The sequence below is a fragment of the Takifugu rubripes genome, chromosome 5 (assembly GCF_901000725.2).
Source record: "Takifugu rubripes chromosome 5, fTakRub1.2, whole genome shotgun sequence".
NCBI classification, from domain to species: domain Eukaryota; kingdom Metazoa; phylum Chordata; class Actinopteri; order Tetraodontiformes; family Tetraodontidae; genus Takifugu; species Takifugu rubripes.
Genome location: NC_042289.1, coordinates 13,662,497 through 13,689,591, shown reverse-complemented (window position 1 = coordinate 13,689,591; position 27,095 = coordinate 13,662,497). Strand labels below are relative to the sequence as shown.

At 55.7% G+C, this 27,095-nt stretch overlaps 2 protein-coding genes across 2 annotated transcripts; both read left to right on the top strand.

Moving 5' to 3' along the window:
• The first annotated feature begins 5,482 nt into the window (after positions 1 to 5,482).
• LOC101066007 (forkhead box protein K2-like) lies at positions 5,483 to 10,623 on the top strand. Its single transcript, XM_029836278.1, is given in 10 exon segments — positions 5,483 to 5,946; positions 7,492 to 7,686; positions 7,964 to 8,024; positions 8,026 to 8,118; positions 8,199 to 8,345; positions 8,419 to 8,612; positions 8,684 to 8,907; positions 8,991 to 9,239; positions 9,317 to 9,508; positions 9,698 to 10,623. Coding segments are annotated over 10 exon segments (1,839 nt in total). The 5' UTR covers positions 5,483 to 5,653; the 3' UTR covers positions 9,889 to 10,623.
• A 9,527-nt stretch (positions 10,624 to 20,150) lies between these two features.
• hlfa (HLF transcription factor, PAR bZIP family member a) lies at positions 20,151 to 27,062 on the top strand. Its single transcript, XM_003964981.3, has 4 exons — positions 20,151 to 20,450; positions 21,026 to 21,388; positions 24,434 to 24,648; positions 24,728 to 27,062. The coding sequence occupies exons 1-4, from the start codon at positions 20,336 to 20,338 to the stop codon at positions 24,941 to 24,943; spliced, it is 909 nt and encodes a 302-aa protein (XP_003965030.1). The 5' UTR covers positions 20,151 to 20,335; the 3' UTR covers positions 24,944 to 27,062.
• The last annotated feature ends 33 nt before the right edge of the window (positions 27,063 to 27,095 follow it).

The following is a 27,095-nucleotide window of genomic DNA, read 5'->3' as shown; positions in this document are numbered from 1 at the left end:
GACTACTACTAACAACAACAACAATAACAACAACAACGATAGCAGCAACAACAATAAAAACAACAACAGCAACAATAACGACAACAACAACAATAACAATACTAACAACAACAACTATAACAGCAGCAACAACAACAATAAAAACAACAATATAATACTAACAACAACAACAACAATACTACCATCGGCGGGTTGCGCGTGCTCGTGTCGCCGCGGACACATTTGAAAGTCAAATCTCTGAACCTCTCCAGAAGCCCCTGGTGCAGCAGCACCCGCTGGGGGCGGGGCGTGTCTGCACAGGTGAGCCTCCGCTCAGGTGCCTCGTGCAGGAACCATGGAGCTGCTGCGGCGGCTCGGCGGCTGCGTCCCGCTCTTCCTCTTCGCGCTCGTGCTCGACGCGCTCGGCCTGATTCTCCTCTTCATCGGCATCTTCGCCAACCTGCGCCTCGACGGCCGCTTTTACGGCGACTTCTTCATCTTCACGGGCGCGCTGGTGGTCTTCCTCAGCCTCTTCTTCTGGATCTTCTGGTACGCGGGGAACGTGCCCGCGCCGGCGCGCGACGAGCTGAAGCGGAGCAGCAGCCGCCTCGCGCAGCTCGCCCGGAAACTGTCGGAGCGGCTGGGGGAGAAGCTGCGGGGGCCGCCGCGCCTCGGCCCCGCCGGGGGGGGCAGCCAGGCGGGCTCCACTCCCCCGCCCAAAGCCAGCCGGGTAACCTGGGGCAAATCCACCGTCAAGGCCTTCCACAACCAGGGCTACGAGCACTACCCGGACCCGGATCAGGGGAGGCCGGAGCCGACGGAAGGTGAGGAGAATCAGCAGATCTGAGGTCAGCTCGGCAGGGTCCTGGGGCCGGGCCGGAACCTGGGGGGTCCGAGGCTCCCTGCAGCCCCCCAAACCCGACAAAATGAATGTTTATGATGAACTTGGAAAATCCCAAATTAACCCCAGAAGAAATGTTTGAATTTTAAAGCAGCAGGAAAGTTGCTCGGTAGCAGGTGACCCATCATCTCAGACCTTCATCAGACCTTCAGCTTCATCACAATCTGGGACACATGAGGGGCCGGAGCCACGCTGGATCCCTGATCCTGGATCCTGGATCCCTGAACCTATGTCCCTGATCCTGGATCCCTGATCCTGGATCCATGATCCCTGAACCTACATCCCTGAACCTACATCCCTGATCCTGGATCCCTGATCCCTGATCCTGGATCCATGATCCCTAAACCTACATCCCTGAACCTACATCCCTGATCCTGGATCCCTGATCCCTGAACCTACATCCCTGATCCTGGATCCTGCTACTGCAGAGACTGATCGTCCACTAATATTCATCATTAATAATTTCATGTTCATCAGTTCATGTTTTGGTGACCAAAACATGAAAATATGGAAAATTTATTTTATTTATTACTCAGGAAGAGTTTTAAAACATTTCAAACATGTTTCAGGCTTAATTGAACATTTCAGGTTTTAAATGTTTCAATATTTATTTTGAGTTAAATAATCATTTCACTCGGCTTCGCTTTATTTATTGTATTTATTTCACCGTTCGCTGGTTTTACGGGTAAATAGTTGCACTTAAAGGTGTCACGTTGCGTTTGAGGCTGCGTTTGAACCTCCGGAAGCTTCCGTGATTCGTTCAAAACGCTCATTTCCAGTTTCACGTCGTCTCCGAGGGTTAAACCTGCAGCCAGGTCCTGCTGGGACTGGTCGGACTGGTTCGTCTCCACGTTGGGAAAACAAACAGCAGAGAGCAAAGCATCCTGGGAGATTTGACTTGTTTTTCTGGAACAGTCGTGGATTAGGTCATTACAGCTGCTCAGGGGGCGGAGCTAACCTGTCACCTGAACCTGGTCACGGCGGCTCTCACGGAGGAGTTTCCGGAACCTGCGGTTCTTCTTTGTCAGCCTTTGTTGTCGGTGCTGAACAACAAAGGCTCAAATATTTGCAGGGCTGCACCTAGCACAAATATAGCAGCGATCCCTCCTTCGCTCACTCCCCGCGACACCCGGTTCAGCCCGGTTCAGCCGGGTCAGCTCGGAACCATCGCTGCTTCATGTGACACCAAAGATCAGTTAGCACAGGAACGCTAAAGCTAGCTGGAGAGTCTGTTTGTCCTTCTGGGCTCCTGTAGAACCACAAAATGATTGGGATTATGAAGAAACAATGTAAAATGTTCTTTTGTGTGTGATTTCACTTCTGATAATAAACTTAAACTTCAACTTTGATCTCAGAGGGGTTTTATTGTGTCTTTGGTTAAAACCATCCGTCTTAGCTCTGGGCTCCTAATGCTAACTAGCAAAAGGTTCTTGGTGGGACTAAAACCCTGATCAAAGGGACCAAAACGCCCGCGTTGGCGTCCTCGCCCCCCCCGGCGAGGATTCGTTACCGTGGATCTCAAATATAATCGGGCGGTTTGGTGTCGGGGACGTTGCCCTCGTGCAGCTGTGACATTAGCGTGTACAGTGAAAAGGGGCGTGGCCAGCAGGCCTCGCCGCCCCTCTACAACCATGAGGGTTTTCTCATCCGAAACACCTGAAAACCATCAGCCGGTTCTCCTGCTTGGCGACTGCGTCAGCAGGCGTGTCGGGTCGGAGCAGCAGGAGATGCAGAACAGGTCGACCCGGCTGAAGAATGAAGATGGACCACGTTGCTAACGAGCCAGTCGGCCCGTCTGACGTGGTTGGATACCAGAGCGGTCACATGTCAGAGCCAGAGCTGCCGGGTTCTCACTCCTGCCGGGAGGTTCAGACAGAACCCAGCTGAGCGCCGGGACCATGGTGCAGAACAGCTGCACCAACGTCTTCCTGTCCATCGCCGTGATCCTGGATGTGGTCGGACTGCTGCTGCTCCTGGTTGGGATCTTCGCGCCGCTGAGCTTCTGGGACTTTTTCGTGCTGTCTGGACCTCTGCTCATCTTCCTGAGCCTCTTCCTCTGGGTCTTCTGGTACCTGGGAAGCCTGACCGTGTCCGAGGAGGAGCTGGACCTGAACAGACGTGACATCCTGTGAAGGATGGCCAGGCGGACTGGAGCCGAGGCCGTGGAGCTGGTCCTGATGAAGACCCGGGACTCTCCTCTTCCTCTCTGTCGCCGGTTGTGAGTGGACCTGGATCCGTTTGTGTGATCACACGACTGCAGGGGATCGACTGGGATCCTGAGTGCTGCTCTCCGGGCGGCCGCTCCTCTTCAGACCAGACAAACGGGCGCTGTGGGTTTGAGATCCGACCGGCCTGAGGAACGTCTCTAACGTGAAAACGAGCCAGGTCCATCTGGAGGTTCTCCTCACTTCCTGAGCCACAGCTGCCGGGGAGGTGGTGGTGAGCAACACCCGATCCTCCCCAGCGTTAATCAGCACTCAAGGAGCCATTAGCTCCCTCAGACGTTATTAATGTGTCCATTTGGTTGCTGCTCCTGCCAGAGGAAATGGGAGAGCGGCCTAATGGGCCTCTCCCGCTGATGGAAGCCCTGCTGCTCGGCCCGGCCCGGCCCGGCCCACCCTCCCGCGGGACCGGCCCGCCTCCGCTTTGGCCCTGAAGTACTCTTGATGGTAGATGTCATTACAATCCCAGTAATATAGTACGTTAGCGTTTCCCCGGAGATGCTATGAGCTCACGTGTTAATTAAAATATTGACAATAACTTAATTTGTACAGGTTTAGAATCTCAGGTAGTAAACATGTAAACAAGATTTTAAATGATGATATAAAACGATCGACCAGATTCAGGACTCGCCTGCATCTTTTCTTAACACAAACACACGCCCACTGCTCCTGGAACTTCTATCACTGTGAGGACTTTCAGCATCATAATCCATCTCCCCAGCTCCACACCCCTAAAGCCTGACCTTGACTCTGACCTTGACCCAAAGGGAACTCTAACCCAAACAAATCTGAACCCAAACACACACCTTTGAGATGCCCAGGACCGGACACATGTCCTCACTTTACTAGTGAAAAGCATATCCTGGTCCTCACACACACTTTTGATTGGTCTGTGATTGGGCCTGCAGCCATGCTAAACTAACATGCTAACTCTCGTCTACCTGTGTGTTGATAAAATAATTCAACCGATCAAACTGGCAGAAACAACACATCGATAATCAAGCGCACGTGTTCGGTAACGAGAGTTTCTTTTGCTTTTCTCCGGGTTCTAAAAGGTTCTAATTCAGAGCAGAACCCAGAGTCAAATATGTCAAATATGTACAAATACGGGCGAGTTTCAACACAATCATCTCTTGTTTGGGTTCCTGCTCCAAATGTCTGGCGAGGTCGCGGCGGCGTCTGTGCAGGCCGGAGGCGGAGCGTGGCGCCCCCTGGTGGCCAGGAACCCTGCAGACTGTTGCATGTTTTTACTGAGAATGTTGAGTCTTTGTTGACTCCTGGGTTGACTTTCAAATGTACCGTGGGTTATTTTTTAAAGCTTATCTAAAGAGCGTGACCTCGCTGTGACGTGGGGACAAAGAGCAGATTTGTTTCTTGTCTGAGGACAAAAATAGCAACTTTTTTGAAAACGCCTGCGAGCAGAAATGTGATGATTCTTCTGGTGCTGCGAGAAGCAGGACGGGCTAGCTTGTGTTAGCCTTGTCTGGCAGCATTAAGCTAATTAGCAGCAGTGTCCCTTTGTTGTTCCTGCAATGTGAAAAGTGTTTTTTCAGTTTGGGATGTTGCAGCGCTCTAAAGGAACGAGCACTGCCTGGATGCTACGTAGCGCTCTCGGTCGCACCGTCGCCGGTGGCAACGGTCCTCACGGGGGCCTCGGCTCAGGACATTAGCGCCGCGGTCCCCTCGGCACTCAGGGGCCTGGCTGTGACTTCACACCTGAGCAGAGGTCACACTTGTTTACAAACAAGTGTCCTGCAGAGGTCAGAGGTCACTGACATCTGAGGTCACGAGGGAGGTGCCTCCTAAAGACCAGCGGGTTACTGCGGACCCCGCTGCCGTAAATCAGCCGGTCATTGATCCAACAACGTGTAATCAGCAATAACAAATCGAACGACGTCGTCATGAAGATGCTGCAGAAGCCGGAGAGTCGACAAACCCGGCGCGGAGCACGTGAGGGAGCGGAGGCGCGTGACGCCGTGATGCGGCAAGAGGATGAAATGCGGCAGACTGGCGTTGACATGGACGCGCACGTCTGCCCGTTCCGCTGCTTCGATCGGCGCTTGAAACGAACTAATGATGCCGGAAAATGGCAGTAAATCGCGAACGTGTCTCTGCTGAGGCGATTGTGTGGAAAGTGGACGGCTCCGCTCCGCTCCCGGGTCTCTGAAAGGCCACTTCCGCCTTTTACTTCCCTCCGGCAGCAAACGCGCGTCGTGCTACGCACCAACCGTCCTTGAACGCGTCCTCGGGCTCGTTCCCGACGCCCATTGGCCACAGCCGCGGAGCTGCGAGCGCTCCCTGCGCTCTGATTGGCGCAGCGCGCCGTCAGTCACGCCCCGTCCCGCTCGGGCCCGTTTGGTTGGTCCTCCCCGCTCGCCTTTCTCTCGGCGGTGGGTCGGAGCCGCTGTCCTGGCCTCGCATGTTCGCCCCGAAATTCCTGTTTTGTGTTTGGTGCCCGTCTCGCTGCTCGGCTCCAGCCTGAAGGGCCACACTCTGGCGCGGCGACACCGCTGAATCATCTGCCCGGTATTTAGAGACAGGAAAGGCCGACATGGCTGTTGCGAGCGGCGCTTCTGGGCCGGTCGCCCGGCTCGAGGGCCGCGAGTTCGAGTACATGATGAAAAAGCGCTCGGTTACTATCGGCCGGAACTCGTCCCAGGGCTCGGTGGACGTGAGCATGGGCCACTCCAGCTTCATCTCCCGGAGGCATCTGGAGATTTTCACCGCCAGTGATGACGGCACGGGCAGCGGCGACTTCTACCTGAGGTGTCTGGGCAAGAACGGGGTGTTCGTGGATGGAGTGTTCCTGCGGCGGGGCGCCGCTCCTCTGCAGCTGCCGCGAATGTGAGTGCGTCTGCGGGCGAACATGTGGACGGCGGCGCTAGCAGCAGGCTAACGCCAAGCGTAACAACACCGGGTGAATGTGGCCCCGCCGGGTCGGAGGACACCACGTGTTTTAGCCTGTTAGCACCGAGGCGGCGTCCTGCTCCTTCTGCCATTTTCTTTGTTGACATTTTTGTTAGCATGTGTGTTGCCGAGCCTCCGGCTCTGCCGAGCTTTAGCCGCACGGAGCGGCTCCTGCTGGGGGCTTCGGCTAAAGCTAGCTGGTCTCCCTCCCCCCCCCGGATGATCGCTGTTAACGGAGGTTAGTTTGCGTGGACATCCCGCGGGATCACGCACGGATCTGCGTGGTGGTGTAAACAGTCCTGCTCCCTGCCGTGCGGACATGTGAGCTAGCAGTTAGCTTTAGCATCGGCGGTGTTGTGAATGGAGCCGCTGTCGACCTGAAACGTAAACAAACCGTCCGTCCCGCCCTGTGGCCCCGCGGGGCGCGGCCCGGGGCCCCCAGGGCCGCCGTGGCCCCCCCACCTGTAGCAGCTACGTGCACTTTGATCGCAGTTGTAGCAGAAATGCTCGCTTGAGCTTAATCCCCATCCGGATTTACGGCCGCCCGTAGCCATTTTGTGCAGGTTGCTCTGAAGCGCTGCTGAAGCCACGTTTGGGGACTTGACCCCCATCTGGGGGTCCAGGGAGTGTTTTCCTGGGGGGGGGGGGGGGGGGGGGGGGTCCATGCGGGAGCAGCTCACGCAACCAGTGGCTGCAGTGAAACCTGATCCTGAATCCTGCTGATAATTGATTAACTCGGGTGGATCAGGAAGAGTCAATAACTGGTCCAGGACGCGGCTTTTGTGCTGGTTCCAGAGCTGGACTGGTGACGTTGACGTGGCGTCTTCCTGGGGGGTCGGGGGCCGGTGCCTGCTGGATCAGCGCCGGCGTTCCATCGCTGCTCTTTCTCCTCTTTTCACCACACAAATAAACTTGTTGCAGCTTGTTGAGGTTGTGTAAAGGTTCCAGCAGGACGGGAGCGCCCCCCCCCCCCCCCAGCGGTGCTGGTCCGGGTGGACCCGCTGCCTCCCCCTGATCCTCCCCGGGTCCTCGGTCGACCCGCCTCAGAGCGGGGGCTGGTGGGCCGGGTTCCCGGGATTCCTCTGTGGTGATGTCAACAGACTCCAGGAGGGAGCGGCGCCCCCCTCCCTCACCCACGGACGGGCTCCTCCCCCCTCGCCATCCTCCTGTTTACATTCTCTGGTTGTGGGTCGGGGGGGGGGGGGGGTTCAGTCGGGTCCATCTTGTCCTGTCGGGGGGCAGTGAGCCGGTCCCGTTTACTGCCCCCCCCCGGGGTCCACGATGATCTCCGAGCAGATCCGGAGGGTTGGAGCTGATCCGTTTGGACTTTAACGGGTGTTCCGCTGACTCGGTTCGGACTGGGTTGTCCGAAGCTCCAGCTACTCCTGGTGTCCCAGGAGTGGACGGGGGACCACGTCCCTCCAGGCGGTCCCCGGCCTCCTCCAGAACTGCTGGTTCTGACCCGGTGTTCTCTCCCTCCAGGTGCACCTTCAGGTTCCCCAGCACCAACATCAAGATCACCTTCACGGCTCTGACCAGCACCAAGAAGCTGAAGCGCGAAGCTCCGGAGTCTCCGGTGAAGCCGGTGCAGCCGCACATCTCGCCGCTCACCATCAACATTCCAGACAACATCGCCCACCTCATGAGCCCGCTGCCCTCGCCGACCGGAACCATCAGGTACCAGATCGCCCTCCAGAACTTCGCGGACCTCAGACGTGAAATCCTTGGTTTGGTTTTTAAAGTTCTTGCATTACCGACTTAATGAGCCGAATCCGGGTCTAAAGTTCTGAACCCGGCCCATCAGAACGCCTGGTCTGACCCAGATGGTCCAGAACCGGTTCATGTCATGTTGAAGCAGAACCCCGGTCACTAGAACCACGGCAGAACTTTGACCCTGCTTGAGTTTCCCGCTCCTTCCGTCTGGACCCAACCTAACCCAATCTGTTCTCCGCAGCGCCGCCAACTCGTGTCCCTCCAGCCCGCGCGGCGCCGGTTCCTCGGGCTTCAGGATGGGGGGGGCGCATGGTCACCTCAGCGGAGCTGCAGCTCCTCAACGAGAACTCGCAGCCGGAGAACGACAAAGACGCCTCCGGAGGCGACAGTCCAAAGGTGAGCAAAGGTCGTGCGGGTCTGTGGTCAGAACCAGAACCGGCTGTTGGCTAACGGGTCCGGCTCCGTGTTCCCGGCAGGACGACTCCAAGCCTCCGTACTCGTACGCCCAGCTGATCGTCCAGGCCATCGCGCTGGCCCCCGACAAGCAGCTGACGCTCAACGGCATCTACAACCACATCACCAAGAACTACCCGTACTACCGCACCGCCGACAAAGGCTGGCAGGTGGGTTCTGAGCGCCTCCCGCCGCGCACGCCGCCTTAGAACCTCCCACATAAACCCGCTCTCTGCCCGGCAGAACTCCATTCGCCACAACCTGTCGCTGAACCGGTACTTCATCAAAGTGGCGCGGTCGCAGGAGGAGCCGGGCAAAGGTTCCTTCTGGAGGATCGACCCGTCTTCGGAGGCCAAGCTCATCGAGCAGGCCTTCAGGAAGCGGCGGCCGCGGGGCGGCCCCTGCTTCAGGACCCCGCACGGACCCCTGTCCTCCAGGTCTGGCCGGCGCACGGCCGCGGCTCCCTTTGACCTTGCTGCCTCTGACCCCTGACCTCTCGCCCCTGCAGGAGTGCCCCGGCCTCTCCCAACCACTCCGGCGTCCTGTCGGCCCACTCCAGCGGGCTGCAGACCCCCGACAGCCTGTCCCGGGAGGGCTCCCCGGTCCCGCTGGAGCTGGACACCTCCTCGGCTTCCACCCCGACCTCCGCCAACGTCTCCGGCAGCTCCGGCGCGGCGCTCCAGCCCAAACTGGCGGTGATTCAGGAAGCCCGCCTCGGCCACAACACGCCAGGTGACCCGGCGGGTCTTGCTCCGGGCGCTCCTCCCGCCCCGGCGCCCCTCCCGCTCCGGACCCTAACGCCGTCTGTGTTGCAGGTTCTCCCGTGGGCAGCCCGGTCCTCATCGCGGTGCAGCGTTCGCTACCTCAGACCATCAAGCCTGTGACCTACACCATGGCCTCGCCGGTGAGCACCAGCGCCTCGCAGCCCGCCGTGCAGACGGTCCACGTGCTGCAGCAGATCCCGGCGGGCTCCCTGAGCCCCGCCACCGCCGTCATCGCTCAGCCCGCCGCCATCATCAGCAAGGCCGAGCTGCAGGAGAACGGCGAGCGCGGAGAGGTCAAAGGTGAGTCCCACGCACCTCCGGGAGCATCGGGACCAGGTTCCAGATGTTTCCGGGTCTGAGTCGTTGCTCCTCCTCAGTTAAAGTGGAGGCGGTTCCCACCATCACCTCCATAGGAGCCTCCAGTCGCGTCATCCAGAGCCCGTCGGCGCCGCTGCAGACCGTGACCATCGTGCAGCAGGCGCCGCTGGGTCAGCACCAGCTTCCTGTCAAGGCCATCACACAGAACGGGACCCACGTGGCCGCCGCCCTGCAGGGCCCCTCCAGCTCCGGTGAGTTTGTCTTGATGAATCGGCGCCTGAGCGGGTCGGAACCAAAGTTCTATCAGGGACCATTTTGGCTCCGCCTGCAGGTTTTGGTCTCGGCCGCCAGGTGGCGGAATTGGCTCATTTTAAAGTGCTTTGACGTCAGCGGCTGCTTCCTCTGCTAACCCCGCCTCTTTTCTCGCCGTGGCGCTGCAGTGGCGGCGAGCCCGCTGCACCTGTTGGCGGCGCACGCCTCCGCCTCCGCCTCGCTCCCCACCAAACGGCAGAACGAGGACCAGCCGGGCGGCGCCCAGCCCGACACCAAGCGCATCAAAACGGAGGCCGAGGCTGGATCCCAGCCCCCTGACTCGGACTCTGCCAACGACCCGGGAAGTCAGGTCAACTAGGCTGCTCGCCCCCCCCCCACACCCCCCTCCTACCACCCCCCTCCTCCTCCCGGGTGCCAAACCTCCCTCTTAGATGATAAAAGTGCGTCGAGCTGAACCGGACCCTTCCACCTGTGAACCTGAAGCCACGCCCACAGGAAGCCTTAACAACAGCCCCCCGCCCCCCTCGGGGGGGGGGGTAGACACTCAGCTTGGACAGGACGCCACCTTTCTGTCGCATCTACCTCAGAGCAGATAGGACACCTCGGCAGGACGTCCTGACCTTCATCGGTGAATATTCCTGAACTCTGGCAGCTAGCCGCTCTCACCCCCCCCCCCCGGCCCCCCCATTCTGACCAGCTTCATCAGGATGAATCGAACCCAAAGGAAGTTGGGTTCTGTTCCCCGTGTTGCCATGGAAACGGCTTGGTAACATATTTTAATACAGATGAGCAGCATAGCCTCCACGTTTATCTCCAGATGTTGACCCTGCATGACCCCTGACCCCCGCCCCCCCCCCGCACTTGGTTAAATGTTTGTGTTTTCATCTGTTTCTTTCTCTCCCACCTTCCTCCTCCTCCTCTGGCTGTGTTGACTTTGTGGTGTTGGCAGATCCCCCCCCCCATGATTTTACTGTTCCGCCCCCCCGGCGAGTCTGTTTCTGACCGTACACGTTCCAAACGATAGCAAAAGAAAACCATAATGTTCTGCTTCCGTGGAAAGATGCTTTTTTAAAATAAATTAATTTAAAGCCACTTTTGTCTCCTTGAGTCCTGAACTTCCTCCTCCCGCCTCTGGGGGCGCTGTGGGCGACAGGAGGGCGACGAGACCACGCGACCTTTGGCTCACGCTAATGCTAAAACCATCCGGCCCTGTGGAGCGTCGAGCGACGTCTTCGTGATCTGATGGTTTCCAACGGTGCGAACGTTGGTGCAGTGGGAAAGCGAGTCGATGGGACCCAGTCCGATGTTCCGGAGGGACGTTGGGGTTCAGGAGGTCCAAGCCCATTAGGATCGGACCAGGGTCTGGATCAGGGTCTCTTATGGCGGTTTTGGATCATCCTGGTGTCTTTAAGGCTCCTTGGTGGAAGAATGAAGCTCTAACTTTCAGCTGAGATTAACAGAAAAGTCTGATTCTGAGGTGAAAACACAGAATTTGAAATATTTCTGAAGAAAATTCTTCATTTTTGGTTTTAAAAACCAAACACACAATTCCATAAACAGTTGGGGGTGCAGTACCGCCACTGACCGCGTGGCGTCAGTGCTGCGTCACCAAAGGGAAATAAGAGGAAGCCGCTCTTCTTTTAGCATGCTAGCTAAATGCTAAACATCGTGTCAGCGGGGGTCCGGGAGACAAATCCAGCCAGAGGACAACAAACCACGAGGTTCTGTTCGGGATCCCGACGTTCCCAGAAACATTCCTTGTTTTTATTGGGATGAAACCTCGGCGGGCAGGTTCTCCCGCTGTCATGGCAACGTGCACACGATGCGAGATGCAAACAGCTCGACCTTGATGTGCGCTGCTTTGTTGACACTGTTTCCAGTTCAGGAACCTTCTGGTCCATCTTCTCTTGACCCCTGTGTCACCTTTAGCTTCTGTTAGCTTCTGTTAGCTTCTGTTAGCTTCTGTTAGCCGCAGGTGCACAAGCAGAAGAACAAACCCGATGGATTTAAATTTATTGGTTGTCAATAGCTTTGTAATTTGATGTTGGTCGCAGGCAGAGGCACCATGCTAATGCTAATGCTAACGAGGTCCAAGTAAAAGCGTCATTATTTCCCTGACTTTTGTGAACATAATTGTTTTCTTCCCTGAGGCCTCTGAAAGCTCCGTAATCCGCAGCAGCACTCGGAGCTCCAGGATGGAGAGCCCGGTCTGGGTTCCCACGGAAACGAGCGTTTCTTAGCGCTGCAGGTGTGAGCGAGCTCGTTAACGCGGCAGCTCATGATCACCATCACGTTAGCGTAGCCGACTGGGACTGGACCAGTGTTTAGGTCCCAGTTTGCCCAGTGGGGGGTGGGGGGGGGGGGGGGTCAGTTGGGGTAATTTAATGGCGCTAGCAAACGTTTCCTTTCATCTCCTTTGGTCCCAGCTCAGACGTGACACTGCTCTATTTTTACCAAGCGTCCCACTTTCTGGTCACCATCATCAGCCTGAAGGTCAGCAGAGCCACAGACGCACAGCAGAGCCACAGACGCACAGCAGGTCCACAGACGCGCAGCAGGTCCACAGACGCGCAGCAGAGCCACAGACGCGCAGCAGAGCCACAGACGCGCAGCAGGTCCACAGACGCGCAGCAGAGCCACAGACGCGCAGCAGGTCCACAGACGCGCAGCAGAGCCACAGACGCGCAGCAGGTCCACAGACGCGCAGCAGAGCCACAGACGCACAGCAGAGCCACAGACGCACCACGTCAACCTGCCGCAGCACTGGGATGGAACTGGTTCCATCTTCAGGGTTCTGCTTCGTGCTGGGCAGAACCAGCAGAACCCTGAGAGGGTGGAATGTGGACCGGGAGGACACATGTGAGGCCCAGTTCCTGAGGACTGCATTCCTGCTCCGGAGGGGCCCCATCCTGGAGGCCCCTCCGGGTTCTGCTGCTGCCGCTCTAATCACATTTGGAAGAGGAGCGAAGACCCGGAGCCGGATCCAAAACCCTCCCGGAGCGGATTGGTGTCAGGCAGATCACATGCGCTGCCATGTGTGCTGCCTGCTGAGGCCACGCCCCTCCCGCCTTTAATCCCTGGACGAGCCAATGGCTGGAAGAGTCCTCCTGCGCCCGGCTCCGCCCACAGTCCCGTTCCTGTGCGCGCTCCGCTCCGGGTGTTCCGTGGAGCATGTTCCCTGCTCTGAAAGTAGGTCAGTGTTTGCTTTGTATTATTCAGCAACTGGAATGATGGTGCGTGTGCACGAGCGTGCATGAGGGGTCTTGACTGATCTTGGTGACACGCAGCCAGTCAGCGGTGCCCACAACACACCCTGGCGGCCGAGCGGGGGGGAGGGGAGCGCCGCTGTTAGCGTGCGGCGCCGATGAAAGGACGAATGAGAGGTCACGGGGTCGCGGAGCGGCGTGCACATGAAGTCAAGTGACAGGAAAACCTCCAGACGAACCGGGCCGGGGTCCAGCCCGGCCGCCCGCGGCGCTCCGATAAAATCAGGCAGCTCTGTTTGTGTGCGTGCGGCTCTGCTGCTCGTCTGCTCCCGCACATTCTCCTCCGGGGCCACGGGCCTGTGAGCCGGCCCGGATCCTACCTGGAATGCAGAGCTCGTTACGCAACCCGGACTTCACCCAACACGCAACTGATGCTCGTTGTGTCGGAGCGACGCAACACAGAAGCACAACGGAGCAGCAGCAACAGGCACAAACACAACAGCAACGCACGAGCGCTAAGGCCCCTAGCATGAGCGCTAAGGCCCCTAGCACGAGCGCTAAGGCCCCTAGCATGAGCGCTAAGGCCCCTAGCACGAGCGCTAAGGCCCCTAGCATGAGCGCTAAGGCCAGGCATGTTAGGCTAATGTCAGGCTAACACCAGGCTAAGGTCAGGCTAACTTCAGGTTAAGGTCAGGCTAATGTCGGGCTAATGTCAGGCTAACAGGCTAACTCCCTGAGCTCGCTGGTGTTCAGCAGAACCAGAAACGTCCCGAGGACACTGATGGAACCAACCCAGCTGGGTTCCTTCAGCAGATCCAAACTGGTCTCAAATCATCTGAGCACCAAAGCAACAGAATCCACGTTGAGGTTCTTCGGTGTGGAACCTTTTCACCAGGTTCTGTCCAGCTCAGGTTCTGTCCAGCTCAGGTTCTGTCCCGGAGGACACAAGTCCTCAGTCTTCCCTCCCTGCTGGTTTTCCCTCCTTCCCAGGTGACATCAGCGCCGCGGCTGCTTCCTCTTTAGCTGAACTGACACCGCGGGTGTCTGGAATAAAGTCCGGTCCGGCTGGTTCTGATGACCGTTTCCTTGACGACGATGTTGTTGGTCATGTGATGCCGCATTTATGTTTCCTCATTCGGGAAGTGTTAGGAAGGATTGATCGGAATCACTGCTTCACCTGGCAGGTGTGTGTGTGTGCGTGCGTGTGTGTGCGTGTGTGTGTGTGTGTGCGTGCGTGTGTGTGCGTGTGTGTGTGTGCGTGCGTGCGTGCGTGCGTGTGTGTGTGTGTGTGTGCGTGCGTGTGTGTGTGTGTGTGTGCGTGCATACAGGGAACCTTCTCCTCCAGTCCTCCAGAACCACAAACTGTTGAACCAGAACAAAATGTCACCTGGAAAGAATCATGGAAAACCTGGAAGAACCAGAGGAGAATGAATGTTTCAAATTGAAGTCTGCAGCTAGCCTGCTAGCACATGAACGATCCTGGTAGCTTGTAAACGAACCTGCTAGCACATGAAATGAACTCAGCGGCCTCGTAATGAATTTCGGGGGGGTTAGCATTAGCATTAGCGTTAGTCCCAGATCAGACTGGTTCCCCCCTGTTTCTGACACCTTTGGCAGATTTGATGCTTAATTTGGTCTCATTTTCAGGAGCTTTAGTACAAAGTGCCCTGCTGACTTAGCCGTTAGCCGTTAGCTTTTAGCCGTTAGCTAGTAGCCTTTAGCTTCCAGCTGATGGATAAAACAACTTTGGTTCTTGCTTTTCTGTCCTGGAGGACTTCAGCGTGAGTCACGGCTCCACAGGCCCCCTGAGGTCAAAGGGCAGGTCAGAGTTCACCGGCCGGCCTGCAGCTGCTCCTCATTAGGCGACACGCTCGTGGTGGAAGGCATCATCTGTGGTTGCCTAGCAACAGAGAACCTGCTTCTCCTGAAGTCACAGTCTGGATGTTTGTGGCCGACGTGACGCTGGTGTCCCTCACATGTCTCTGCCATGATGTCCTCCTGGTCCAGGTGACACGAGACAGGACGACCAGCGCTGCTGCAGATGTGGCGAAGCGCACGAGAAACACGTGCACTCTCCAGGGTGCACGCTCCCTTTGTTAGGCTCTCAGGTGGAGGCAGCCCGTTACCACGACAGCGAGTCACACCAGCCGAGTGGTTGATCACACACACACACACACACACACACACACAGAAACACACACACACAGGCAGCAGAAGGATGTTGTTCAGAACACAGCAGGAAGTAAAACAAATCGAACAGTCCAGGTCCAGGTGCAGGTCCAGGTGCAGGTCCAGGTGCTGATCCAGGTGCAGGTCCAGGTGCTGGTCCAGGTGCAGGTCCAGGTGCTGATCCAGGTGCTGGTCCAGGTGCAGGTCCAGGTGCTGATCCAGGTGCTGGTCCAGGTGCAGGTCCAGGTGCTGGTCCAGGTGCTGATCCAGGTGCTGATCCAGGTGCTGGTCCAGGTGCAGGTCCAGGTGCTGATCCAGGTGCTGGTCCAGGTGCAGGTCCAGGTGCTGATCCAGGTGCTGGTCCAGGTGCAGGTCCAGGTGCTGGTCCAGGTGCAGTTCCAGGTCCAGGTCCAGGTGCTGATCCAGGTGCTGATCCAGGTGCTGGTCCAGGTGCAGGTCCAGGTGCTGGTCCAGGTGCAGGTCCAGGAGCTGGTCCAGGTGCAGCTCCAGGTGCAGCTCCAGGTGCAGTTCCAGGTGCAGGTCCAGGTGCAGGTCCAGGAACAATGGCAATAAACCTTCTTCTTCTGGTCCAGGTGCAGGTCCAGGTCCAGGTGCAGGTCCAGGAGCTGGTCCAGGAGCTGGTCCAGGTGCAGGTCCAGGTGCAGGTCCAGGTGCAGTTCCAGGTCCAGGTCCAGGTGCAGGTCCAGGAGCTGGTCCAGGTGCAGGTCCAGGTGCAGGTCCAGGTGCAGGTTCAGGTGCAGGTCCAGGTGCAGGTCCAGGTGCTGGTCCAGGTGCAGGTCCAAGTGCTGGTCCAGGTGCCATTCCAGGTCCTGACCTGGAGTCGGGGGAGTCGCCCATCAGAACGACCCAGATTTGGACCCAAACTCAGAAGTCCTGGATTGTGTCGCATCAGCAGGTTCTGCTGTGACCCAAACTCACACCTCTGTCAGGGTCTCTTAGCCTCAGGGCTTTAGCTAACAATGCTAATGGTGTTTCTGCAACAGTGGACAGCCAGACCGCGTTCTGGACCGGCACCAACGACCTCGGCACACCAGAGACCGGAACAGGAGCAGACGGAGGTCCGTTAATGAGGAGCTCCGCTGGCTCCGGATCCTTCGTGCTCGGTGTCCCGGAAAAAAAGGCTAAATTAAAACGCTGGATCGGCAACGATCCGAAGGTTCCGAACGTCAGCGTGAAGGAAAACACAGAGGAAGGAGCCATGTGGGTCCATGCTGGGAGCATGTGACCAGGCCGTGTGTGTGTGTGTGAGTGTGTGTGTGTGTGAGTGTGTGTGCGTGTGTGTGTGAGTGTGTTTATGAGTGAGTGTGTGTGTGTCTGTGTGTGAGTGTGTGTGCGTGTGTGTGTGCGTGTGTGTGTGTGTGAGTGTGTTTATGAGTGAGTGTGTGTGTGTGTGTGTGTGTGTGTGAGTGTGTGAGTGTGTGTGTGTGTGTGTGTGCGCGTGCGTGCGTGCGTGTGTGTGTGTGTGTGTGTTTATGTCTGCATGAGTGAGCTGGCGTCAAGATCCCCAGCCGGTCTCTCAGAATCGTGACATGCACATGTGCACTCACACACACACACGCACGCACGCACGTGTCGTCCTGACTGATCCGTCTTGTCTCAGCAGTCCTAATGGGAGCACTGGTTCCACTGGTTCCACTGGTGTGGGCGGGGCCACCTGGCCCGTTTCCTGCTCTCGTCTCCGTGAGCTTCCTGTTTGGGTCTGACGTGCACTTTACGTCCGTTCATGTTGAATAAAGTTTGGTGGTTTCCAGCTGCTGAGCCGGTTGCCGTGGTAACGAGGCGACCTCACGGCGATGGCGACGGTTGGTCGAGCATCAAAACGCTTCGATGAGGCGATGCATCAGCTCGACCACCTGCAGACAAACAATCTGATCGCTGGGGAAAAGGGAAAGAGGCGGGGTTTGGGAGGGGGCGGTCCTGACCCTGCCAGGGACACGCCCACACCATCTTTAGCTGCCATTTTGATTTTTTCAGCCACTTCAGGACTGAAAATTCCCCTGAAAAGTTCAAAGTCAAAGAAACGTCAGCAGCTACGTGTTGTCGTTGTTACCTGGCCAACGTTAGCATTAGCATGCTACCATCACGGTAAACATCGTGTCTGCCTCACGGACATGATACAGCTGGAAACTGGTTAGCTTAGCCCGTTAGCGTGTAGGTAAACTGTTTGTTGCAAACCTTCTGTTGGCCTCCTACACAGGAGAAGCGACTTCACAGCAGCCAGAAATACACAGAATCTGTCAGCGCCGCTTCACCTGCAGCCCTCTCGCAGTGTGTGGGCTCCTCGGCGCATGGCAGCGAGCGCGTGGACGTGAGTGTTTAATGCGGCGTGTGGGAGGCGGCGATGAGCAACTCTGCACCTCAACATCTCTCAACTGCTGGCGAGAAGAGACGGAAAAAGCTGCTTCTGCAGAGAGGCTGAAGCAGGAAAACGCTGCGGAGGCTAAAGCCTCGATGAGCTAACGCTCCTTAAACACGCACGGTGTCGGGCACGGGAGCGCCGCAGAGGGTTTCACTCCGGCTACATTTAGCCAAGATGGTTGACCTTTAGCTGTTGAAAAGGTAGCTTCAGTTCTGAGGCTAAAGCTCAACAATGAACGATGATCCTGGGCAGACCCGAACGCTAATGTTAGCATTTGAATATAAAACTCAAACATTTGGCGAAGGAGCAAAAATGGCCGCCATCACTGTCGGTCACGTGACCCCACAATGCCTCGTCTGTTTTCAACGAACCTTTGCGGATGTTCGAAAATAGCCCAGATGCTAGCTTTCAACTGGAGCGCTGCTAAAAAAAAGTGCAGTCGGGCGACATTCCAGTCAGCTGACCGTCAGCGCCAGGGCGGCGTCTCCGGGCGAGGAGCGACGATCTGACTGTAGCTGCAGTTACGCAACAGCAATGTTTTTGCTGCACATTCGACATCGTTTCAGCACAAAGCTGCAGCCTTAGCGTCTCAGCGCCACTGGATTATCCCGCTTAATATCACGCTTATTTGGTGGCTCTGCCCCCTCGCTGACGACGTTCTCGGAGACGTGCTGGCGTGTGACATCGTCTTGACCCAGTTAGCATCGGCTAACCTGCTGCTTTGACAGGGTTTGCCCCACGTGAGACTGACCCGTCCACTTAGCTCAAACCAGCGTTTCACCAGGAGGATTCTGGGAAGAAAACAATAAAACAGTTTTGTTTCTTCACATTACTGGAAACTTTTAATGTCTCAGCAACATGTTGCTGCTCTGCTGCCTCACACACACACACACACACGCACAGACACAGACACACACACACACACACACACACTTCCTGCCAGAGGCCGTCTTTGATCCTCGTCTGTCCTCGCTGGCTGATCTGGATTCAGCTGACCGTCGACACAAAAGTCCTTTTTTGTTGCCTCTTTTGGGGTATTTTTGGCATCGACTTTATGAACTTTTGACGGATTGTGTATCAGCAGCTACGTCTCTTTAGCTTAGCCTGGTGTAAACGGGAGTCCTGACGTTAGCCACCTAGCTGTGGAATCTAAACCCTTTTAATGTTTTACAGTAAATAAACAACCGGATGTGTTTTCATGTGTCATTTATTGTCTTTAAAATTCCATTTAAAACCATTAATTTGGTACAAATAGTTATTTTACAACAACTGCAAATGACGCCAATACTACTGAGCATAGCTAACGTCCGTATTAGCATGAATGTAATGTTTATATTCATTTTTCTGGAGTGTTTTAATACACATTTTACTGCGTATGGTGCGTACGTGACGAATAAAGACCATTGAAATTTGAACGTTGTATTATATTTGCACCAGGCTAAGCTAACGAGACGTAGCTAAGACAACACTAGCCTTCCTGTTTACCGAAGGCCCGAAGCAACTCAACATCATCCCCAAACACATGTCTCTTCTTCTCCATTTATCCCCAATCAAAGACCTTAATGTGCCCCTTTCGGATCTGGAATCTGCTTTGGGAACGGCCAGGAAGACGTGGAACTGCCTCGCTCTCCCGGCCCGTTTGAGGCTTGTTTTGTTTGGGTCGCATGAACAAGACCTTGGGCTTGGTTCTGTGGGATCCCTCAGGGTCCCGTCTTTGGGCCCAGTTCCTCTACGCTGACGACGCCCTGCTGCGTGATGAACCTTTTTCAGGAAGGTTCTTCAACCCCCCCAGACAGCAGAACCTTCTCCAGTGACAGACGCCTCAGACATGCTGCTCACAGACGGGTGAAGGATCCGGTGGATCCCAAACCTGCTCCTATTGACCCTTTCTCTCCTTGTTCCGACAGCAGAGTGTTAAATTCTGCCTCAGACAGGCTAAACAAGCAGAACCCAAGAGGTGGGTCGAGGGTTTGAAACCGTGACTCAGCAGTTTCCATGTGCGGCGACCTGCTGGCAAACAGGGCTGAAAGTAGGTCAGCTTTAGATCCTCTCCACCCTTTCCTGTGTCACTGTGGCGGATTACAACCCGACTGCAACGACTGTAATAAACGACATTAAACTGATTATGTAGCAAGTTAAAGAGAAAATGGGAGGAAGTGCATCTGAAGGAGTTTTAACTGAAAACAGATGTGGCACAATAATGTCCTCCTGAGTCCGGAAGAGCTGCTATTGAGCCTTTGTTTAATCCTGGATTTCTAATTAAAGCTCGGACAGGTCTTCAAATCACAAAAGGCAGCAATAAAAAGATGCAGCAAAGCCTTTATGAGGCAGTAAATTTGAGTTTTAATGAGACAGAAGGTCGACAGGTTAACCATCGAAACAAAAATGTGACAGGAACCGGTTTCATCTGCCTGATTCCACCTGAGCGGGAACATTTCGATCCCGAGACGCGCGAGGCCTCCGGGAAGGACAGCAGCAGCTGCGTTTACGCTCAAAGAAAGAGACGCTTTTCCATTATTTCAACTGAAATATAAAAAATAAAGTTTTCTTAACGCATCTTCCTAAAATCTCCAGGATCTTTAACTCCCAGCGGAAAAACGACGCGAATATCTGAACGGTGTTCCTACCCGCTGGCCGTCAGTTTTTCCGACAGTCTTTGAAGGCGCCATCGGGCAAAAGGACGCTTTCCGACGTCCCTGAACGCCACGCTGCCTTCGTTCCCGCCCTCCGGGGCGGTGACGTCAGCAGCAGCCGTCTCCGCACATGGACGGAGGAGTGTCGCGGCTCCGCCGAGGCTCCGCTCCCTCCGCCCCGCCCGCCGCCGCCGCCGCCGCCGCCGCTGCGCCTCCTCCCACAGCTATTTGCCAGCCAGCCTCGACGACGGTCACACCGCCGCTGAACGTCCTGCTGCGCAGTCCTCGAACGCGGGCGTCGCGTCTTTACATTTCCCCGACTGGATCGACTCGTGAGTTTGTTCGCGTGTGTTTTTCCGGAGGGGAACACCGAGCTCGTCTTCGCCAGCTTGGCTCTTCAGGTGCCCTTCAAGAAATATGGAGAAAATGGCCAGACCTCTTCCTGTCAACCCAACTTTCCTGCCGCCGACCCACGGGGTGCTGAAGTCCCTGCTGGAAAACCCGCTGAAGCTGCCGTTCCACCATGAGGAAGGTAGGCTGTCTCCCCGTGACCCGGCGGCCCTCTCCGGGCAGCTCTCCGTGCAGCTCTCCGGCTCCTGTCGCTCCGCGTCGGACATCAGCCTCTGACAGATGCGGAGAGTGGCTCCTCGTCTCATTTTGCGATCTTAGTTAGTGAATCAAACGCGCATTTATTGTTGGCGTGTGTGCAGAGATGATTAACGCGGCGCGACGGTTGTCTCGACCCCGACTTTTGACGAGAACTCAACATATGGCTGATTTGAAATTTACATTAATGGATATTTACAGGAATTCACGTCTGCTTTTTATCGCAGCGGAGCTGTTTTTAGCGTTGCGTGACGTCTGTAACCTTTAAACCCTCGCCTTTGTATTAGTGAGACCCAGCGCTGCCGATAGAGGGCGCTGGTCCGCAGGCTGGCCAGCCCAGGGATCTGCTAGAGATCTGCTAGAGATCTGCTCAAGATCCTTTTAGTGAAACAGGCTAGAAGGATCTGTGAGTACAGCGGAGGGCGATGAGCTTTGGTGACCTTTGCACTGACCTGCTGACCTTGAGGAGCCCTGTTGACGCTGCTTTTAAACATGTTTCAGGATTCGGTAAAGAAAAGGACAAAGGGAAGAAGCTGGAGGATGAGAGCAGCACCGTCAGCCACCCGCAGTCGGCCTTCCTGGGCCCGACCCTCTGGGACAAGACCCTGCCGTACGATGCCGACAACTTCCAGCTGGAGTACATGGACCTGGAGGAGTTCCTGTCGGAGAACGGAATCCCCGCCAACACAGCGCAGAGCGACCAGAACCCCCAGGCGGTGCAGCCGCCGCCGCCGCCGCAGGCCCCGACACCCACCCCGCCCACACCGCCGACCCCGTCCGTGGTGGACCTGAGCAGCCGCGCCACCACCTCCGTGCACACGGGCATGGCGCCGCAGAACTGCCTGCACAGCCCCCCCTCAGCAGGTAGGGAGGCACCTGTGAGACACATGTGGGCTCGCACACTTGTTCCCACCTCTCACCTACACACACACACACACACACACACACACACACACACGTTGACAGGTCAAGTTTGTGTGTTTTGTGCAGATTTTGGCTTTATGGTCTCAGTTGTCGCCAGTTTTACTGCCTGATCTGGTCTTTGGAGTCCAGATGAGGACACAAACGGGACCCGTCTGACTTCTGATTGGCTGCCGGCGCTGACTTAGCGTTAGCGTTAGCGCCGCGGCTAGAAGTCTGTAAAGTTTATCTTGGATGCTGTGGTGTTGACGCTGGTTCCAGTTCCTGGAAGTTTCCTCCAGTTTGGATGTTGGGAGCTGCTCCGTGTGTGTGTGTGTGTGTGTGTGTGTGTGTCCTCCACCCCCGACCTCACAGGCGCCTCCATTCACTGGTGTTGCCAGGGCAACGCTCTGTTTTGTTCCTGCTGTTGCACCTCTGCGACGTCCTTCCTGCTGCGTCGTGTCGTTAGCTTTAAAGATGTTGGCGCAGGAAGCGGCGAGCCCTGTGACCGCCGCTCGTTATCACGGCGTCCATCGCTACGGTGACGCAGGGACGTCCTGCCGAATCCATTTAACCCAGTTTCTGGATTTCCCAATTTTGCCAATCATCCGTTATTGGATTGGGGTCCGGGCCGGCCCGGCCCACCATCCCATGATAACCAGCAAACACCAAAGAGTTTGGCGAGCACGCCAACGTCACCCAAACGGGGGCGTTTCTCTCGTTACACAAATGCTAACGACACGTTTCGGCGTGACGGCGCCTCCTGAGGGGGAAACGTGTCGCGGAAGTTGCTCGTCCAAACTTTAGAGTCTGAAACTTCCTGCGTGTTGCTACAACAGCTAAAGCTAGAAAATGGCTAACGTAGCCAACGACGGAGGTCTGCGTGGCTCCTGAGGTCACTGTTGTCTGTCGTCATGGCGACGGCCAGGCGCTCGCGTTGGGTGCCGAAATCGAGAGAAAGGTGTCAGTGAAAAGATCCAAGTTAAAGCGGAACTCAACAACACTGGACACATGAAAGGGAGGAAGATGAAAGCAGCCAAAACGTCGCGTTCCAAAGCAAACGAGGACTTTTAGCCGCTGATTCCGGGTCAGCAGGGAGAGAGGGAAAAGTTCTGAGATCCAGAATCCCAGAATGTGTGACGGGTCGGTTTTTCCATTGCTGGAAGCAAAAAGCTCAGCAGAGCTAATCTAAGCTAACTATGCTACGCTAACGACGTCCAACAGTCGTTGCAGACACACACGCGGTTGTTTCTGAGACAGAAGCTCCTGAACAGACCCCTTCATTCCAGCCTGTGTGTGCGTGCGTACGTGCGTGCGTACGTGCGTGCGTACGTGCGTGCGTACGTGCGCTCACATTTACCTCACGTGAACGCTGCTGGTTTGTCTCAGCGTGCTGAACCATGTGACAGACACATGTTGGCACCGTGTGCAGCGCAGAGCTGCAAACAGGAGCTTGTCACGGCATGAAAACACCCCCTCCCTTCTCTCACGCACACACACTCACACGCACACACACACACACACTCACACACACACTCACACACACACTCACACACCCTCTTCCTTCCCGCCCCCCCTCCCCTCCCCTGGCCGGACTCGGTGCTAACTCTCCCTGGACTCTGGAGCCAAAGCACAGGCTGTACTCTCAACACATCACATGGACTGTGACGTGCACTGTGGCGTGCTCGGCTCACGTGCACGCCACAGTGCACTAACCAGCCTAGTGCTCCAGTACTGAACACCAGTACTTCTGATGGTCTCGCTTGAACCGGGTTTAAAAGGGTGATTAGGATAAAACGCACATCCGGAAATTAGTTTTTGGGTCGCCGCTGGCAACCACCAACAATTACCCAGAATCCCTCTGTCCTGCTGACAGACAGCACAATAACGTCGTCACGGCCAACAAAGGAAGGAGCGTCTCCTGGAACGTCAGGAGACGGACCGCTGTGCTGTTGGCAGGGTCCAACTGGGATGGGGGGGTCCGGGGAACATCTCGTTCTCTTTCATCTCCTTTGATGAACCAAACTGGGGACTAGTTTCAGCGGATGGATACGCAGCCTCACCTGAGGATGAAGGTGCAGGGGTGTGTGTGTTTGTGTGTGTGTGTGTGTGTGTCCTCGTCCTCACTGGCTAATTTTAGATTCAGAGGACGTTTTGAGAGTTTCTGACCAGCTTAAATCTTCGCTTCTTTTAGCCGCTGATGCTAACGAGGAGCCGCGATGGCGATTAGTCGCCGGCCGGCGGGTTATTTGCGTCCTGAGCGGCGTCCTGACAGATTGCGCTGGACGGCGGCTCCGTTTTAGCCAGCAAAGCAGCTTCTGAGGTGACGCTGCCTCGGATTAGCTCTGGATTAGCGTTGGTGTTTGCGTGTTTGCGTGACAGGTGGAGCAACTCTGGCAACGATTCTGTTCAAGTCTCATCTCACCTGGCGAGAACAAAGGTTGTCGTGTGACGCCGCCGTTCGTCACATTTTATGAGGTGATAATTGTTAAACGGCGTTCTTCAGGGGCATCGCTCACTTCCTGTCTCTCTCCTGATTGGTCCACTTTTGTTTCCAATTAAGACAGTTGCAGCGTTGCTAACGCACGCGGATGCTAACGCACGTGGATGCTAACGCACGCGGATGCTAGTGCTCCAGATGCTAACACAGGGAATCACGGTTGAGGATTTAAAAACATTCATTTGTTGAGTTAATAAGGTAAAATCTCCAGAATTCCGTAAAATGTTGGATGAGGAAGTTTTATTTCACAATTTTGCAGGAAAACGTTTAAAATCGTGTTTTCCGGCGCTGCTCCCGGATCAGCTGATCTCTGGTGTTGTGGCGCCCCCTGCTGGCGAGGAAACAAACAGTCACCTTCACCAATGAAAACAGGAGGTCCGGCCGCCGTTAGCTGGTGCCGTTAGCCGCCGCCGCGGCCCCAGCCGGTCCTACTGGGCTTTAACTGGACCTCCTGCGGGTGGAACCCGTTTTTGTTCCCCTCCTCACAGTGTTTCTGTCCTGTTTTGCAGGGCTGCCTTCGGCTCGGGACACCCCCAGTCCCATCGACCCGGAGTCCATCCAGGTCCCCCTGAGCTACGAGCCGGACCCGGCGGACCTGGCGCTGTCCAGCGTGCCCGGACAGGAAATGTTTGACCCCAGGAAACGCAAGTTCTCTGCCGAGGAGCTGAAGCCGCAGCCCATGATCAAGAAAGCTCGCAAAATCTTCATCCCCGAGGACATGAAGGTGAGGTGCCGGTACCGGTGCCGGACCCGATCGTCCCCTTCCGTAGCCTGGTTCTGACCTGTCCCTGCTCTGGTCACAGGATGAGCGGTACTGGGCCCGGCGCCGGAAGAACAACGTGGCGGCCAAGAGGTCGCGGGACGCCCGCAGGCTGAAGGAGAACCAGATCGCCATCCGGGCCAGCTTCCTGGAGAAGGAGAACGCCGCCCTGCGCGTGGAGGTGGCGGACATGAGGAAGGAGCTGGGCCGCTGCAAAAACATTCTGGCCAAATACGAGGCGCGACACGGGCCCCTGTGAGCCCCCTGACCCCTGACCCCGACCCGGTTCACTCCCCGCCACCCTTTAAGCCACACCTTTGTCTGAAGGACAATGTTCCTCCTTGCTGGCACCTCCCCCTCTTTTCCTGACTCCTCCCACAGCCGCCTCCCCCAGGTATTTTCTTTGTTGTTACTTCCTGTCCACTCGTCCCCACTTTACTGTACTGTGTTGAGACCCCTCCCCCCTCAACAAGCCACACCCACTTTCATACAGATTTTATAGACGCCAGATCAGGACTGAGAACTGTTTCCTGTTGCCCCGCCTCCGCCCCGCCCCTCGTGAACCCCCGAAAGTGTTTGTGTCCAGCGTTCCCGAGGACAGTTAGCGCCATGCTAACCTTCATCCACACAAAAGTTTCAGCGCATTTTAATTTTCACTCTGACTAAGAAACAAACACGAGCAATAATCCCAGTCTAGAGCTCCACCCACGCCCCGCCCTCTCGTGCCCCGCCCCCCGCAGGCCCCGCCCCCCGGTAACCAAGGTTGCACTAAAGCGTCCGTCACAATCCTGACGTTTGGTTCCACTTGTTCTAAAGTTGCTCCGCTGGTATTTATCTACCTTTTATTTCTCAGATGGAAGATTGTTGTTTTTTATATATATATATGAATATAAATATCCGTATTCTGTTGACATAATTGTTAGTATTAACACTACTTTTGACACTGTCATGGTTTAGCTGCTCTTCCCATCTTAGCATGAGTTTCTTTCACAGGACAAAAGCGCTTTTCTCTCTTTGTTTGCAGAGTTGTTAATAATCCTTCTGGCTTCTGTTGAGCTAGCATGACCAATGTTTGTGCTTTTCTTTCCGAGGAACTGGGCGTCCTGTCGCCGTAGCCGTTTGCCCTCGTTAACGATGGCTGTATGAATGTAAGACAACAAAAACGAGTTGGTGTTGTCCGATACTGTGGTTCCACCCAAAATATCCGCTTGTTTACCACAGACCAAAGTCATCAACATGGGTGATATTTGGTGAGGAGAGATGTTTATATGAACCTTTACGTTGTTCTTTTTTTGTACAGTATTTTTCCTAAAATTACTGAATTATGTATTTTAAAGGCACAGCAGATCCAGAATATTAAAGAATAGAGATATATAACAAAAACAAATGCATATAGTGGTATTTTGGTATCGATTCCTGTCTGCACCTCTGGGAGATCTCAGCGGTTTTAGCCATCGTTGCTACGCTCCCGCTAATGTCGCCGCCGCAGCGAGAATGTAAAGAATCCATTGGAGATGCCCCGCCCCTTCGTAGTTGGAACTTTGGGGGGTTCGTCCGACGGCTCCAGAGTGGCGATCCGATTCTGACGGGTTTGTGATGATCGGTAGCTGTTGTGGCTCTCGTTTCCGCCGGTTGTAGCGCCCCCCCTGGAGCCTGGCGTGGTTTTAGTCTCAAAGGTTGCTGAGGGCGGGGCTTACACAGGCGCAGCGTTTTAACGAAACCTAGCGTGGCGGCGCTCGGCCTCCGTAGTTTAGTGTTTAAAATCGTAAACTTGTGCCCCAAAAACCTGCAAACGTAGGCGGAGCCCCACAGAGGCGTGGTCGACCATCCACAGGTGTTTCACAGTAGTTGTGTGTTGTTGCCAGTGGCAACAGGGTTTGTAGCCTCTTTAGCATCTTTGTACGTTCTCACCAGCCACTTTCTTAGCGTCACCTGAAGAACGCCAACCAGCCAATCACGTTGCAGAGGCTTCTGCAGGGTCGCTCTGGTTAGCCAGTAACAGGAAGCTGGGGCAGCCCCCGTTACCACGGTGACGTCAGGTGTACCTGATAAAGATGGCGGCGTAAACAGGAAAAAGCCAATAATGCGATTCAGCCCCAGATGACCTCGCTCTCCAGTGACTTCACTACCTCACCGGAATCGTAACCATAATAATCCAGATTAATTCCAGTGCCTTGAGTAACGCGACTGTTCCCAATCTCTCCGAGCAAACGGACGTCGTTCCGGACCGGTGGTATCCATGGCAACACCAGCGGACGTTTGACAGGCGCGACAGGAGCTGATCTGATGGTTGTTTGTCACGATGCGTTTCAACATTTCCTGTCTTGTCCCGCCCTCGTCTGTAAACTGTAGTGACGAATAAAACAACTCCAATTCTGCTCTCGCGTCTCATTTGGTCTGAAAAAGCCCGA

What these genes read in the sequence shown, in the direction of transcription:
- hlfa (XM_003964981.3), top strand. Translation starts at nt 20,336, where the DNA reads ATGGAGAAAATGGCCAGACCTCTTCCTGTCAACCCAACTTTCCTGCCG. An exon ending in GCCGTTCCACCATGAGGAAG is followed by an intron (nt 20,451 to 21,025) that starts GTAGGCTGTCTC and finishes AACATGTTTCAG; the next exon opens with GATTCGGTAAAGAAAAGGAC. An exon ending in TCATCCCCGAGGACATGAAG is followed by an intron (nt 24,649 to 24,727) that starts GTGAGGTGCCGG and finishes CTCTGGTCACAG; the next exon opens with GATGAGCGGTACTGGGCCCG.